The sequence below is a fragment of the Dasypus novemcinctus genome, chromosome 11 (assembly GCF_030445035.2).
Source record: "Dasypus novemcinctus isolate mDasNov1 chromosome 11, mDasNov1.1.hap2, whole genome shotgun sequence".
Taxonomy (NCBI): Eukaryota; Metazoa; Chordata; class Mammalia; order Cingulata; family Dasypodidae; genus Dasypus; species Dasypus novemcinctus.
Window position 1 is genome coordinate 30,121,589 of NC_080683.1, and position 14,765 is coordinate 30,136,353.

Here is a 14,765-nt window from a genome sequence, read left to right on the forward strand (position 1 = left end):
CAGGATAATAAGCTCTGTAGTGAGGTCATAGTATTGGATACTGATGGGAAATCATAACTGGCTTAAAAACACATCTGGGAAACAATGAGTTTTCCAGATTTTCAACTTTTCATGGAATATACTGGCCAACACTCTTACCTTCCATTCCTAGACTAAATAAAAGCACAGAACATCTATAAAGTCAAGTACAAACCGATGATGACCTAAGCAATTTTAAAGCACAAAGAAAAAGAGGGAAACAGGCTCTTTTAAAGTAAAATTGTGGACTATATATTTGGGAAAATCTAAGTAAAGTGCAATATTCATCATTAGGCTATCAAGTATAGTGAGAACTATAATAGTCTTCAGATTTTTTATTTCTTTTTATTTCCAAAGGCAAATAAAGACAAGCTTGTAAACAATGTCCACTTCCTTAAGAAAAGGCAGATCAGCACATTGGTTATTTCTGTTTTCAAAGTCACCTGAAACCACACATATGAAATGAGGTCAAATTTGATGGAACCAAAATTCATACAGTTATAATTTTTTCAAAAGTATAACTTTAGAACTTTCAGACTCTTTTCTTTCAAGAGTTAAAGAGTGCACACAAGTGTATTACTTCAAGTGAGGCTTACTAGTCTATACTGCACCATTTGTCACTTTCTTTAAAGTTCTGGAGACAACTAATTAAGAATTTATTTTAAAATGTAAAGATTGAGATAAACATGAGCATATTACCCACACGCACGTACGCACAGATGATATAAATGTGCTTTAGCCTAAAATATCACGGCATTTGCTCAGTAGCAATAATATACACAATAGAGTCTTGGCACAAAGGAATCTGAGTGCCTGTGCTGTTTACAAAATTATACATGGATTGCAAAATAAGCCAGAAATAAAATATATTCTAGAATGAGATAAATCATAATAACTATAGGTGGATTTTGAGGTTTTGGGGGAATTTGGAATTTTATTATTCAGATCAGGATTTGATATTACCACTTCCCAATAACAGAAAAACCATTAATACATGCATTTTTAATCATATTATCCCACTCAATTTAAAGAAATTGAAAGGGGAACTCCTATGCAAATATTCAAAAGGATGCAAAATCTACAAAACAGGCCATTCATAATTAATATATAATGCTCTGTAAGCTACCCTTGGGAGTGGAGTATTTCAGGAGCTACAATAATATTTAAAAACACATTCCCAGACACAGAAAGACTCTTAAGATGGAAAGGTACAAGTTCCAGCTTGTCTAACATTACATTTACTATGAAGTTAAAGTAAACAAAATACTAAAAAATCATTATTTACCAGATTGATAAATATCTTCCCAAACCTAAAAGTTGGGTAGAAAATCATCTCAAAATATACTGCTTTATATTTAAATTTACAACAGACTCGCTGACTAAAATTGTTCATCCACCCCGCTTTCCAACGTCACATTTTTCTGCTACCTCAGAATAGGTATATAGTCAAAAACCATAAACTTTTTTCCAAATAGCAGGATCATTTTAGAGAATATTATTTGTGATATTCTCAGTGGTGAGAGTCCATGTATTAAGAACACAAAAACCTTTATCACATTAACCAATATCCTAGGCTATGCAAGAGCCGCAATGCCTTAGTAATGTTATGGATAATTAATCGGAATCCATTAATGCATGCTGCTTAAGAGCTTTTACAAGGAGAGAAAATGCAATGTGCTTCTTGGAAACCAAGCCCCTTCCCCCCCTCCACTGCCCATCCCAGGGCGTCTCCGGTTGCCCACCCCACCACATTCCCTGCCTAGGGGGTGGTGAATCCCATCCAAGAGGGCCCGGTCCATCCCCAAGGGTAGTCCAGATACCCTTTACTTGTGCCCAACAGTGCCTCTGGTTAAGGAAAGGTAACGGTCGCACCGCGGGTACACGCAAAGCCCCGCAGCCCCAGCGCAGGGGCCACATACCTTTGTACCTCTCCAGGACATCCTCGTAGGCCTGGAGGTACTCCTGCTCCTCCACGTAGAGGTAAGCAGCTGGCGAGAGGTACCCCGCCATGCCGAAGTTTAATCGATGACTGGCCAGTTCCCCTGCCCCCTGGTAACCCGGGACAGTACCGTAATCAGCAAGACGCAGCCTTGGGAACTGGAAAAGGGGAAGGAAGCGCAGGCGGGGAGAGAGCGCTGAAGCCGGAGACGCAGAACTGGGGACGCAGGGGGCGGCGGCGAGGGGGCGGCGGGCGCTGAAGCGGGCAGAGGCGGAGGACACGCCCAGGCCCCCTGAAGGGCCGCGGGGACTGGGCCGCTCGGCTCTCGGGAAGCCAGAGTCGCTCTCGCTCTCGGGTTTCAGCAGCGGCAAATCTCAGCGAGCCTGGGGGCGGCGGCAGGCAGCGCGACGCCAAGCGGGGGTGCCAGGAGCGCGGCGGGGGCCGGCGGCGCACGTCGGACGCCGGGTCCCTCAGCGGCCAGCACGGCCGCCTCCCCGGCCTGGCGCGGGGCGCCCGCTCCGGGCCCCGCCGAGGTCGCGGCGTCCGCGCGGGAGGACCGGCGCTCTGCCTTCGCCCGGGATGCTGCGCGGCGCATCTGCTGCATTTCCTGACCCCTGCGCCGCAGACACTCGCCCCGGGAGAGAGGGAGGGAGGAGGGCGGAGGGCGGAAGGGAGGGGGCGATCCTGCGGTCAGCGGCCCGCCGGCGGCTCCGGCCCTCGGCCCCTCCCTTCTAGGCAATATCGCAGCGCCCGGGCCCCCTCCCCCGGCCCGCCCACCCGGATTGATCAGGCGACCAAGCACGCCCACCCCGGGACAAGGTTTCTATTTGGGACCCACAACAGGTGCTCGGGAAACAAAGCCTGAGATCACGGCAGATCGAGGCCACCAAAGTGCGCAGTCCCCTGCAGAGGGGCCGGCGGCTCTCCCCCAGGAAGAGGTAACGGGGAGAGAGGTGGGAAATATTTTTTCAACCTGGCCTAGTGACAGAGCTGCCCCCTAGACTCAGGTTACTCTGTGGCAGCGCGGGGCAGGGCCAAAGCACATCCCGGGGGCTGGGCGGCCTCTGCAGGTGGCCCGGCACATCAGGGCCTGACAGCCGAGCCGCCCTGCGCCTGCGCCTGCGCACCAGCCCGCCCCGCGGCGGCAGGAGGACCAGCTCGCGATTCCTCCCTTCCGCCGCCCAGAGCCGGCCCGCACGTTTGCTGACGCGCTACCACAGCCCGTCAGTGCACATCAGTCCCAGATTACCTTGTCGCTCACCTCCTTCCCTCTACCCATGTCTTTCTCATTCTGCATAGCACTGGTATCCATTAAAACTGAGTAAAATGGGTACAATTTCCTTAAATCACACATATCACATACTAAGTGGGTGACTTTAAAGGACCAGTGGAGGAACATATATATATATACCCAAACATATATATATAAAGACTACTGGCTGTAATATCAGGTTGCCTTGAATGGAATTCTGGGGCTCCACGGCTAGCTGCAGGACGTGGGCAAGGTATCCTCTTTCAGCCTCCCCTCATCAATAAAATGGGGACGAAGATAATACATGCCTCATAAAGTTGTTATATTGAATGGTGTTTAGAACACTGCCAGGCACATAGTAAGCCTATGTAAGTGTTAGCTATTGTTACTATTCTTATTAAATAAACCAGCTCATTGTTGACCATCTGACCCAGAACAGTTTTCCTCTTACCCACTTCTCCTCCTTTCCACTTTCCATTTGTACTGACCTTTTGCCCTTGATAATTTTTTTTTTCTTTTTCAGTATTGTGAAATCTGACCCATTTTCTGTTAATTCTTAGATAAGAATAATAGTTCCTCTTGGAAAAGTGCAAACTTTTGGGGGAAAATAACTAATGGTTTAGAATTGGAGTGTTTAACTACTCCTCAGCACTTGGCATGTTTTTATTACTCCAAACAAAGCAAGGCAACATCTCTTTTCTATCCTGGCCACTGCTTTATAATCTGAGTTTGATCCCATGTTCCACTAAGCTTTTAAGATCACTATAGTTTTCTTGCAACTTGGTATGCTCTTTAGTTCAGGTAGTAACAAGCACAAGTCATATGAGATGGCTTCTTGAAATGGAAGGGCTAGCAATTAGATCCCTAAGAGTCATTTAATTTATAGATCACACATGGATGGATGTAGATTTCTCGAAACTGTCTTGTCTCCCTCAAAGGGCACAGCTTAAGTCTTCATAGGAGAATGATGCCCAGTAGCACCCAATGTTTTAAATATAATCAATGCACACTATGATTTTAACAGTCCTACTAAGGAGCCAGTTAAAATGAACAGCAGCAGCATTTGGGGCTGACTGTAGAGAAGGCCTTTGTCCCACGCATTCTTGGAAAGGTAACACTGGATTAATCTGCCAGTAATAATAGTACATTCCATAGGGAAGCAGCAAAAGTAGAGCAGTTAAGACTTTGGCCTCTGGAATCAAGAATGTCTGAATTCAGATCCTAGCTCTACTACTTACTAAATGGATCACGTTAGGAAGTTTCTCTCCCTCTCTGAGCAGGACTTTAGAATGGAGAAAATAATAGTAGTAACTTCACAGGATTGATGAGAGACCTAAATGATATAACATGTTAAGTGCTTAGAAAAGCATCTAGTCATCAGTAAGCTATCATTTATTGAGCATTTTCTATGTCACAAGGAATTTGCAAAAGATTTTGTATTCATTATTTTATTTAATCACCACAACCATGATTCTTTGACGAGGAAAATGGAGCTGAGAGAGGTTCAGTAAATTGTTCAAGAACATACAACTGATTAAAGATCAAACAGGAATTAAAATCCAAGTTTGCCTGAGTCCAAAGTCTGACTGCTTAGAGTCTTCAATTCCAACTTAAAAGAATTCCCATGGGACAAAAATCCATATTTTTGAAATAGCATTGCTAATGACTAAACATGTACCTATTTTATTGGCACTTCAAGACTGAAAAACCCGGCTTACAATATCCAATCCCTAGTCTGCATTGTTCTTATGTAAAGGGCATTTACACATGAATGTTACAAAGCCCCTTTCCTTACTTTGTGTCATTTTATTCTGACATTGACCTTGGAAGATAAGGAGGGAATATATTATGGCCCCAGATATACTTAAGAAACTAAAGGAAATACAAAAGCACTTTAAAAAATATAAAGTATCTGACACCAGAATCATTTTCTGAAATGTAATCTGATTGCACCACTGCACTGATTAAAAATCTTTCCTCACCACTTACAGCATAAATACTCCATCTTCCTCAGAGGGTACTGCATGCAAGCACCTTTATAGTTTCTGCCTTTCCCTACCAAATTCCATGCTTTAGCTATACACATTACTTGCAGTTCCCATTTAAACACATCTCCCTATCTTTGTTCTTATAGTACCATCCCCCAAAGTGGCCTTCACTTTCACCTGAATTCCAGGAAGCTCTTAAATCTCAGCTCAAGTGGCACATTCTCTCAGAACCTTTCATGAACCCCCATGCCTCCTCTTTGCCCACCAAGTTAATTAGACTCTCCTGTGGGTTTCCTTAATATTAGGAATTTACTGTCATTATAACTAATCTCTAACACCATGTTGTAATTACCTAGGAATGCATCCATCTATCACATTGAAACGTGACTACCTTAAAGGCAGAACTGCGTGCTATCCTTCATTTTATTCTAGGAGCTCAATAAATATTTGTTAAAATTTGAATTAAGGTATCACACAGCTCGCCCATTATCTATAGAGTCTTTTGGACTCTAGATATTTAGCACTCAATTCTATTTTATGACCTTAAAAACAAAATATTAAACTTCCAGCAATTTTTATTACTAACTAATGAACACAATGGTTTCTCCTCATGCCATTTCTGAACCTCATCCCATCTCTTACCAGGGTTGAATTTCAGAAATGGGGTAACTTTCAGGGATAATGTGAAAATGCATAATAAAACTAAAGTCCAAAGTTTAATGATATGTTTTCACAATGTCCGCAGCACCAAATTCCCTTAGCTACCTGTTCCCTCCTCCTCTTGAGTGATCAGTAGCCAATTTAAAGCATAATATTTCTGAATCTTATACTTTAAAAAACAGATATTTATGGACTGATCCCTAAGTCTATTCTCCATGTGTGACTATCCTTTATGATTTGTGCAGCAAACAGACAACTTGCTAATTTATTTCAACTTATTAATATTTATGTAGAACGAAGTATACTTCCAACAGCTTATACTGTGTTCTTTTATTTGATTTTGTTCTGTTTTTGAAGAATTAGTGGTCATCAAAGTGTATAATTCTGAAGTCTTAAGTGCATAATTCTGAAGTCTTAAGTGCATCAAACAACGTCAACTACATAGATCATTTAGCAAACATTTTACAATGTTTGGCCCCTGCCCTCAGGGAGTTTGTAGTCTACTAACATAATCGACATCTGTGTGGTATACTGCATCCCATTAGAACCAATTCTTCTCCACCTATCAGCTTCTCATGGCCTCCTACCTAGTAGAGTCAGTCTCATTTTATTATTTCATTCCCCCTGAAAAACACCTGCCCTGTTCTCTTCTCATAAATCCCTTCTTTACCACCTAAAGCAAAATATCCATCTCTGCCACCACAATCAAAACTCTCAAGCCAGAAGCACCTTCTACCTTCCATAAAATTGCACATACCTGACATCCCATTTTGATGCCCCAGGCTTTCTATGAAGCCCCAACAACTTCTCACACATACCTTCCTTCTCATGCTAACTCTGTCTTTCCCATTCTACTGATCCACATAACTGCTACGACAGTGTGTCCTCCTCTCCCTTGTACCTCAGGCCTGTGGGGGAGTTCGCAATTGGGCAAGGAGGCAGGCCTCAGTGACTAAACACTTTTTAGTACTCCTGGAGGGCAGTGAGAGCCAGGTCTGCCCTGACTGTCCCGCACTACCCCTGCTCACTCTCATTTGGCTGCCACACAGTCTCCATCTTCTCTCCTGCTCCCTGGTCCTATTCAACCCCTCCTTTTCAGAGGCCTGGGTAAGACCAGCCAACATCTCAGAACAGAAGCCAGAAGAAGCTCGAGGCAGTTGCCCCAGAAACCCTGACTACGGAATGGCTGGCCAGGCATTGTTTGTTTTTCCCGTAATCATGAAAATCCTATTGCAGGGGCTGTTAGGGGGAACCCTCAGCCTCATTCCATTCTGCTGCCTAGGTGGCTGGGACCTGGGTTGGTCCCCTCCAGCCCTCTGGGTGGAAGTGTAAGGATCAATTTTGCATTACAGTAGAAGGCAAAAGAGGCTATGGGAGTGGGCCAAGAGTTGAATATGGGAGAGGGGCAAAAAAAGGAGACCCAACCACTGACTATGGAAACCCAACTTGAAAAGCACTGGCCTTTGGCCTTTGCAAGAGAGTCCCCAGGGAAATACTCCATCCTGTCCCATTATCATTTCGGAGAAAAAAAAATTATTGAGAGAACAGAGGACACAACTACCCTGGAAGCAACTGTCATACACAAAACACACACATACAAACCACACTTGACTACAAGGTTGGAGGATTGATTTCCATAGTGTTCTCAGCTTTCAGCTTCGTAAAACAAGCCATCATTTCTGGTTCAGCTTTTACAGGCCGTGCAAGAGAATACCGGGTAACACAGAACAGATCTGAGCACTGGCACCTCCTGAGTATTAATTACTCAGGAATGCATGATGGCCAAACCTCAAAAGCACTAGGGACAAAAAGCTGCTATGGACACATAATGCTGGCAGAGCTGCTACATTAAAAATAAATAAACAAAAGAACATCCAAGTTGCTAGAATCTGATCCATGATCCTGGGTACCAAAAAAACATGAACCTACCAGAGTTATATCTGCGTAGTTCAGTGCCCCTGGGTAAAAATGAAAATGAAGGCTGCTCTCTCTCACAGCTTCTAGCAAATACACTAGGAACCACTAGAGAGAATACTTTCAGATTGTCACGGTGGCTACTGCACATAAATATGAAAGCTTAATGCAGATGTCTATAAATATTTCCTTGCATTTCAAAGGTATTGATTCAGTCAACCATAAGACAGGGCCAAACAGCTTAGTCACCAGCAGGCACGGCAAACAGCTCTATCAATAAAACCGTGATAAAGTAAACACAGTCATCCCCTTCCCCGCCCTGAGCACAAATCTCCAACCAGTGCATCAGCTCCCAGTTATTGCCCCGAGGAGCAGATGGATGAATTTCTGTAACTCTCGATCCATTCCATCCCCTCCCAAGAATATTCTTACCTGCTATCCTAAGCACTGCCCTCTCAGCGGGGTCCAGTACAGATCCCCCTTGAATCTTCCTTTTGGATCGCTCATGTTTAGGTAAATTCCAGGGTAAGGTGTCTCCCGGAGCTGGAGATGCCGAGCCTGATTTCTGGCTGAAATCATCCTCATCGGAAAAATCCGCAGAGGAAGACATGGAGCAGCGATAGGATGCGTTCCCGGAACTCTACAGAGAATGACACAGAAAAAAAGCATTAGCCGCATGTATGCTCACTGATTTAAACACCCCTCTCCTCCCTGCCCCCAAGCTGGGTCTGGCATCCAGCATCCTCAGAGCTGAGGGAATACACAAAATAAAAAATGAAAACCCAGGGCTCACCATCTTTTCTTGGCCAAGTCTCTGATGGCACAAACGAGACCCAGGCAGTTCTAACACATGAAGATTTGCAGGCAAGAAGTGTGTGGCCTGCAGTCCGGCCACCAGCTCACAAATGACTGGCCCAACAATGAAGCTAGACTCAACAGCCTTCCTGTTACAAATCTATAGTGTCTGGCTCCCCCAACAGGATGGAGGAAACATTATCCATTACTAGACTGCTGGTTAATTCATTAAGGCAAGTAACTCGAACTTTGAAAAACAAAGCCCAAAGGCAGGATGTTGAGTCCCAATTCCTTTCCGTTTCAAGTCGCCTCACCACCGGAGTCTCCGTTCTGATGAGTCTTGATCCCCTTGTCCTCGTATTTAATTTTCTTCATGAGACTGAAGCAGGATCCCAGAAAAGAGCAAAGGGGGAGGACAGGCTGATTCTGAGAAGAGCCTTTTTTCCCCCTTAAGTCTGGGCGAGAGCACAAAAGACTGTTTTCAAAAGCCTAAGACAGCGCCAATAAACAAATATCTGAACTCAGTTTAGAGTTCTTGAGATAATTTAAACTTCTAGCAAAGTAACAGCTGCCAATAATGTAAATTAGAATGATGCAGTGCAGTGACAGGAAACAGTCCTTCCCAGCTCCTGGTCATTACACAATGAAATGAGAAACACAATGAAACCGAAGAAGCACTTTGCCCAAGTGTTTAGTCTTCCCTTCAAAATTCTAGCAGGAGCAAATCTGCAGGGTCCTATCTTGCAAAAAGGCTTATACCTTCCATACAGGGAAAAGACACAAACAAATGTCATTCCTTCTTTATTGGGTCATGTTTGTGGTTAATTATTTACGAAGCCAACAACTTACTAATGAAAGAGGGACACTGGCTTACATTTGTGCTATGAACCAGGGTTATAAATAAAATAATCAAAGGGCAGTCTTCACTTTCCCATTTGGAATTCCACTTTGCTTAGGCTCACAGTGAAGATGCAAAACTCGTACAACCTGAATTCCTGAAATGTAGACTTGCAGTCATGGATTCCTAAGAAGCAAGTTGCCGGCAGGAATCAGTGAGGCATGCTTCAGTTTGAACAAAAACACTGGGCTGGTGACAAAAGCAGTGGCAACTGCAGCAAAAACAGGCTGTGTGAGCAACATCCCAGAACACTCACACAAGACATGTGAAAAAAACCGTAACTGATCAGCACATAGATTGATCGTACCTCAGTCTGTTCCAGCATGTTCCTTCACATACATGGTCAACACATTTTTAAAAGTACACATAATATTTATCTCAAAGTAATGAGGGTGAGATTTGTTTTTATCTCTATTCTTTCCCACAAAAGGCAGTATTCCAATTTATTTTACAGGAAATTTCATCTCTTTGGCTAATTTATTACTTAGATTTGTATGTTTTCCTAGTGCCATAGTGCATTAGACAAACTTAAGGCAGATAAATAAAACTGATTTTCTGTATTGTAGCTAGAGTCCACAGGGAGTGGTGAGTGATGTTAAGTCACTCACAGTATGCTATTATCAATCTAATTTTTCATGCTTTTGTGAAAACTCATCATGAGTTCTCTAAGGTTCCACTGCTGCCTGGATCTTTGAAAAAGGAACATTCTTAAAGACGTTTAAAAGGGTGTTGGGTTTCTTTGGTTGACTTCTGTCTTCCTTAAAATGTCTTTCTACCTGTCCTTACTTAAGGTCATCCTTTATCTTTGAGATTATATTTCTTGTTGCCTGCAGTATTTTAGTGAGTATAGTAATTTGTTTGTTTATCTTTACAGACAGACCTAGATAGAGAATAACTGGGAAACGAACTGTTCCCTTCCAAAACCACTGCTCATTTTTTTTTTAGCAAAAATTTTTTTAATGGCCAGAGCCTCAGCTGACTGAACAACAAAATGTGATTTATGCCATGACATAAACATCATTAATCACACAGAGCCAGATGGGAACAGTTACTACCCCTGGACCCAAGGGTGTTGACTGGGGCAGCCTCTAATCTGGTCATGTCATTGGTAAACAAATTTCAGCAATATATCATAGAAAAATACAGACACCCATAGACAAATGAGGGAAATCACATGTGCATATATAGGGTAAAGTCTCTCCAATGATACTGACCTAAGTGTTTTAATAATTAAAATATTAGATTTATTACACAATAATTCTCATAAACACTTTTAAAATTGATAAAGTAAACCATACAAAATTAAGCCCATTTGAACCCTAAAAATTTTAAGAATGGATTTAAATGAAGCTGCTTTCAAGTGGATCAAACCTATAAAACTATTGTCCTCTTTATTGATTTGAAATTACTTGCCAACTCATATTGGCAACTATCTTGGGGGTTAAGGGGAAGAGTGTGGGAGTACAATCTCTCTTTTCTTTTGGAAACTGTAAACATGTTCTGTGACCCAAAGTCCAGAGCTAACCTTTAACATGGGGCTCGGAAGGGTAGGGCAAAGGAAGAGGGCTCCAGTGACCAGCAAAACCCACAGGCCCTTGTCTGTTCTTCTACTCTTTCTGCCTAAGGTTTGATTGGTATTAAAAGAGAAATATCTGTGTCCATATGATTGGGCTATTCTGCAGCAATTATCAAACAGGTTGTTGATCTACATTTTTTTTTTATTAAATTAACAAAAGTACATGTATGAGTATGTGTGTAGATAGGTAGGTAATTAGGTAGATTGGACAGATGGATAGATTAGATGATAGATGGACAGATGACAGATAGACAGATATAATGTTACCAGTATGTAGTGGTTTTCTAAGCATGATAAGCATATGGACGTATTTAGTGTTATTCATTATAATTATATAATCCAAAACAAAAACAAAAAAAGGCTAAAAAAAAGAAAAAGACACTATGTTAAGAGTCAGAGGCAATATCCAAAAACCCTATGAAAAAGTAACTGTTTAAGAAAGTGCTTTTAGCCATTTGGGGCTCATGGACACCCCTGTGAAGCTGATGAAATCTATCAAAATCTGTCTCAAGGGAAAAAAAATCGCATTAGCAACTACACACAAATTTTGCATATACTTCCATGGGATTCACTAACCCATGGAACCCAGGTTAAGACCCCAATTTACACATCATCTGTCAAGACCTCTTGGCATGCATATTGAGAACAAATAGGAAGAGCGCTGTGGAGTAAACAGCCCAAAGAGGAAAGGGTAATTAGGTAGTAAAGACAAAGTTGGCCTAGCTCATAATATTCTTAACAGTCGGTCTCTGGACTGATGATGGATCTCTACAACTGAAAAAAAAAGTAGTTTGTAGCAAACCAAAAATCCAAGATTGTGTTTTATACAACTAGTTCTTAAAACACTTTTAACAATTGAATTAGATCACCAAAACCTTTAAACTGACTTTGCTAATAGCCAATTCATTCCCATGGTATAAAAACAGCCAAAATCTCCTAAAGCCAGGATAATTACATAACGCAACATTTTTAGAAGGGGAAGTGAATAATAACTTCTCTAATTGAAACCCCAGTTGGGGGTCTGAGATAAGTACAATGGAACTGCCTAAATTGGAACCCAATCAGCCTCAGCACCCTGATGTATAGGAAAGTGCCAGGAAATTGCCTCTGCTCTAGGCATTCTCTAAAAGTAATGGAGAAACAAGAACAGGATAAGGGTTTGTAAAATAGCCAGACTTTTAAAATCCCAGAGGCTGTTAAATAAACTTTCACAAACCTCACATACTTGTGATTTACGCACATTTCTACATGTATGTTATAGTTCAAAAATTTTATAGGGAAATAAATATAAGGAAACAACTAGACAAATCCAGATTTGGGGACATTCTATAAAATGCCTGCCCTGGACTCTTCAAAAAGATCACACAAAAGGCAGGGACTGTTCTAAATAAATGAGACAAAAGAGGCATAACTACACATTCATGGACCTTGATTAGATTCAGGGTTGATTTTTTTAAGCTAAAAATACACAGTAAGGACAATTGGGAAAATCTGAACATGGATCGTGGATCACTTATTAGATGATTTTAGGAAGTTACTGCTGATTTTCTTAGGGGTGAAAATGGTATGGTAGTTATGTAGGAAAGTGTCCTGATCCTGAGGAGATGCCAGCTGAAAAAATGTCACAATGTCTGCACTTACTTTGAATTATTTCAAAGAAAAAGAGAGAACTAGCAAATAGGTTAAGGAGTATTCATTATACTACTCTTTCAACTTTGCTGGAAATTCGAGTATTTGCAAAGTGAAGAGTTGAGGGAAAACCTGTACCAAGGCGTTTTTCAGTTTTATCAAGTGTTGCTGGTCAAGACCTGTTCTCACAAAACCTTGGGATTACAAGGACACAGTAATAATGTCAACCCAAATAATTTCTCACAGTATTTCTCTGGCAATAGGGAAGCATCAGAGCAGTAACCTACATCGACACTCACCAAAAAAAGATGCTCTGCTTACCTCAGCCCTAAGCAGAGGTATTAGACAGAGGGATTATTTTTAAAATTTCCTCAGTGTTACTCATTTAAAATACAGTACAGTGAACACAAAACAGATTCATCATCACATAGTTTTTGATACTTAATACAAACCAAAAATGGACAACAAAACTGAGAAAAATTGAAGATCCCATTTTGTTTAAAATACTGATACTAATTTCATGTATATTGTATAAAAGTACATTGTATATCCCAAGTCTATCCTTATATACTACTTTTTTTAAGAAAGTTTTTTTAAAAACTTTTTTCTTCCCCACCCTGCTGTTTATTTTTCTTTCTTTCTTTCTTTTTTCTGTCTGTGTCCATTCGCTGTGTGATCTTCTGTACCTATTTCTCTTTTGGTCTTCTCATCTTTCTCCTCTAGGATTCAACAGGATTTGATCCTGGGGACCTCTGATGTGGAGAGAGGTTCCCTGTCAATTGCACCACCTCAGTTCCTGGTCTCTGCTGCACTTCACCTTGAATCTCCCCTTCATCTCTCTTTTGTTGCATCATCATCTTGCTGCATGACTCACTTGCATGGGCACTTGGCTTGCCATGCAGGCACTCGGCTTGCCATGCGGGCACTGGCTCACCATGAAGGCACAGGCACTCGCATGGGCACTCGGCTCACCACACAGGCACTGGCTCACGATGTGGGCACTGGCTGATGTAGGCACTTGGCTCACCATGCAGGCACTCACATGGGCACTTAGCTCACCACATGGGCACTGCCTCACGGCACAGGCATGCTTTTCTTCTTCTTTTTCACCAAGCCCAGGGATTGAAGCTGGGTCCTCCCATATGGTAAGCAGAGACCCTATCACTTGAGCCACATCCACTTCCTATATACTACTTCGTTATTTGGAAATAAGTCAGACAGCAAGGACACATTATCTGATTTTAGAGACCCCAAATAGATGTAGACACAGATGTAGAAGAAAACAATTAAGGAAAATGTAAGAAAGTATGCTTAACCCCATGAAGACAAACTAACATTGTAGAGAATGTGCTTTGCTTTAGTTTAAAATTTACTCAAAGCCGGTTGAACAATCCAAGTACTCCTCATAAAATAAATAGCACTTAATTACCCTCTCTACTGGAAACCACCCTAAAATAGTAGGGCCTCTGATTTGGTGAGGTCTCACTCGTTCCGATTATTGACTTTCTCCTTATAGGAAAGATTTGGAGGAGCTATCAGCTCTTAGCACCAGAGGAATCTGGGTGGAGCTGGAGAGGAAGGGGAGGTCAGAGGGAGGGGAAGCTGCTAGGTTATGGCTTGAGGAAGGTTCCAGGCAGAGGTAAGAAAGTCAAAGGTTTCTTTCTAGGAGAAGAGGCCGGCTTATCAGCCTTTCATGGGAACACTGGAATTCAGGGCATAAACTCCTTCTAGGGTATAAAGATTGTGCATTGCTTGAAATGTTCCTTGGTATTGTATTTCTGGGGATACTGAGTTTGTGATGACACACAGAAGGGGATGAAATTTCCAACATCATTTTCCTCTAGCTGTATAGCCCCTCTCATAGTCGACTAAGGTAAGTATAAAAGACTTATATCCAGAAGCAGCAGAGCTTCAGATTCTGGGCAGTACTGGCTTAGGACTAAGACATTCTGCAAGATATAAATTTAAATTTCCTTTAAATTTAACCAGTATGTTCTAACTAGACACATCAATCATTATGACAGTTGTCAGGAACTGTATTAACCCCTTTCACTTGGTATCTTACCTAATACTCACTGCAACCCAACGAGAAAACA

At 42.0% G+C, this 14,765-nt stretch overlaps 1 protein-coding gene across 9 annotated transcripts in view; it reads right to left on the reverse strand.

Moving 5' to 3' along the window:
- The window catches only part of LOC101417339 (dystonin), a 486,360-nt gene that overhangs the window by 355,522 nt on the left and 116,073 nt on the right, over positions 1-14,765 (reverse strand). For 6 of the 9 annotated variants that reach the window (XM_012527844.4, XM_058306907.2, XM_004465348.5 and 3 more), the window contains exon 1: positions 1,938-2,484. In XM_012527844.4, the coding sequence (XP_012383298.1) occupies positions 1,938-2,028 (91 nt within the window). In that variant the 5' untranslated portion in view covers positions 2,029-2,484. Of the gene's footprint in view, positions 1-1,937; positions 2,485-8,203; positions 8,412-8,564; positions 9,390-14,765 lie in introns of those variants that run through there. The other 3 variants (XM_004465347.5, XM_071218526.1, XM_058306906.2) reach the window with 2 other exon arrangements.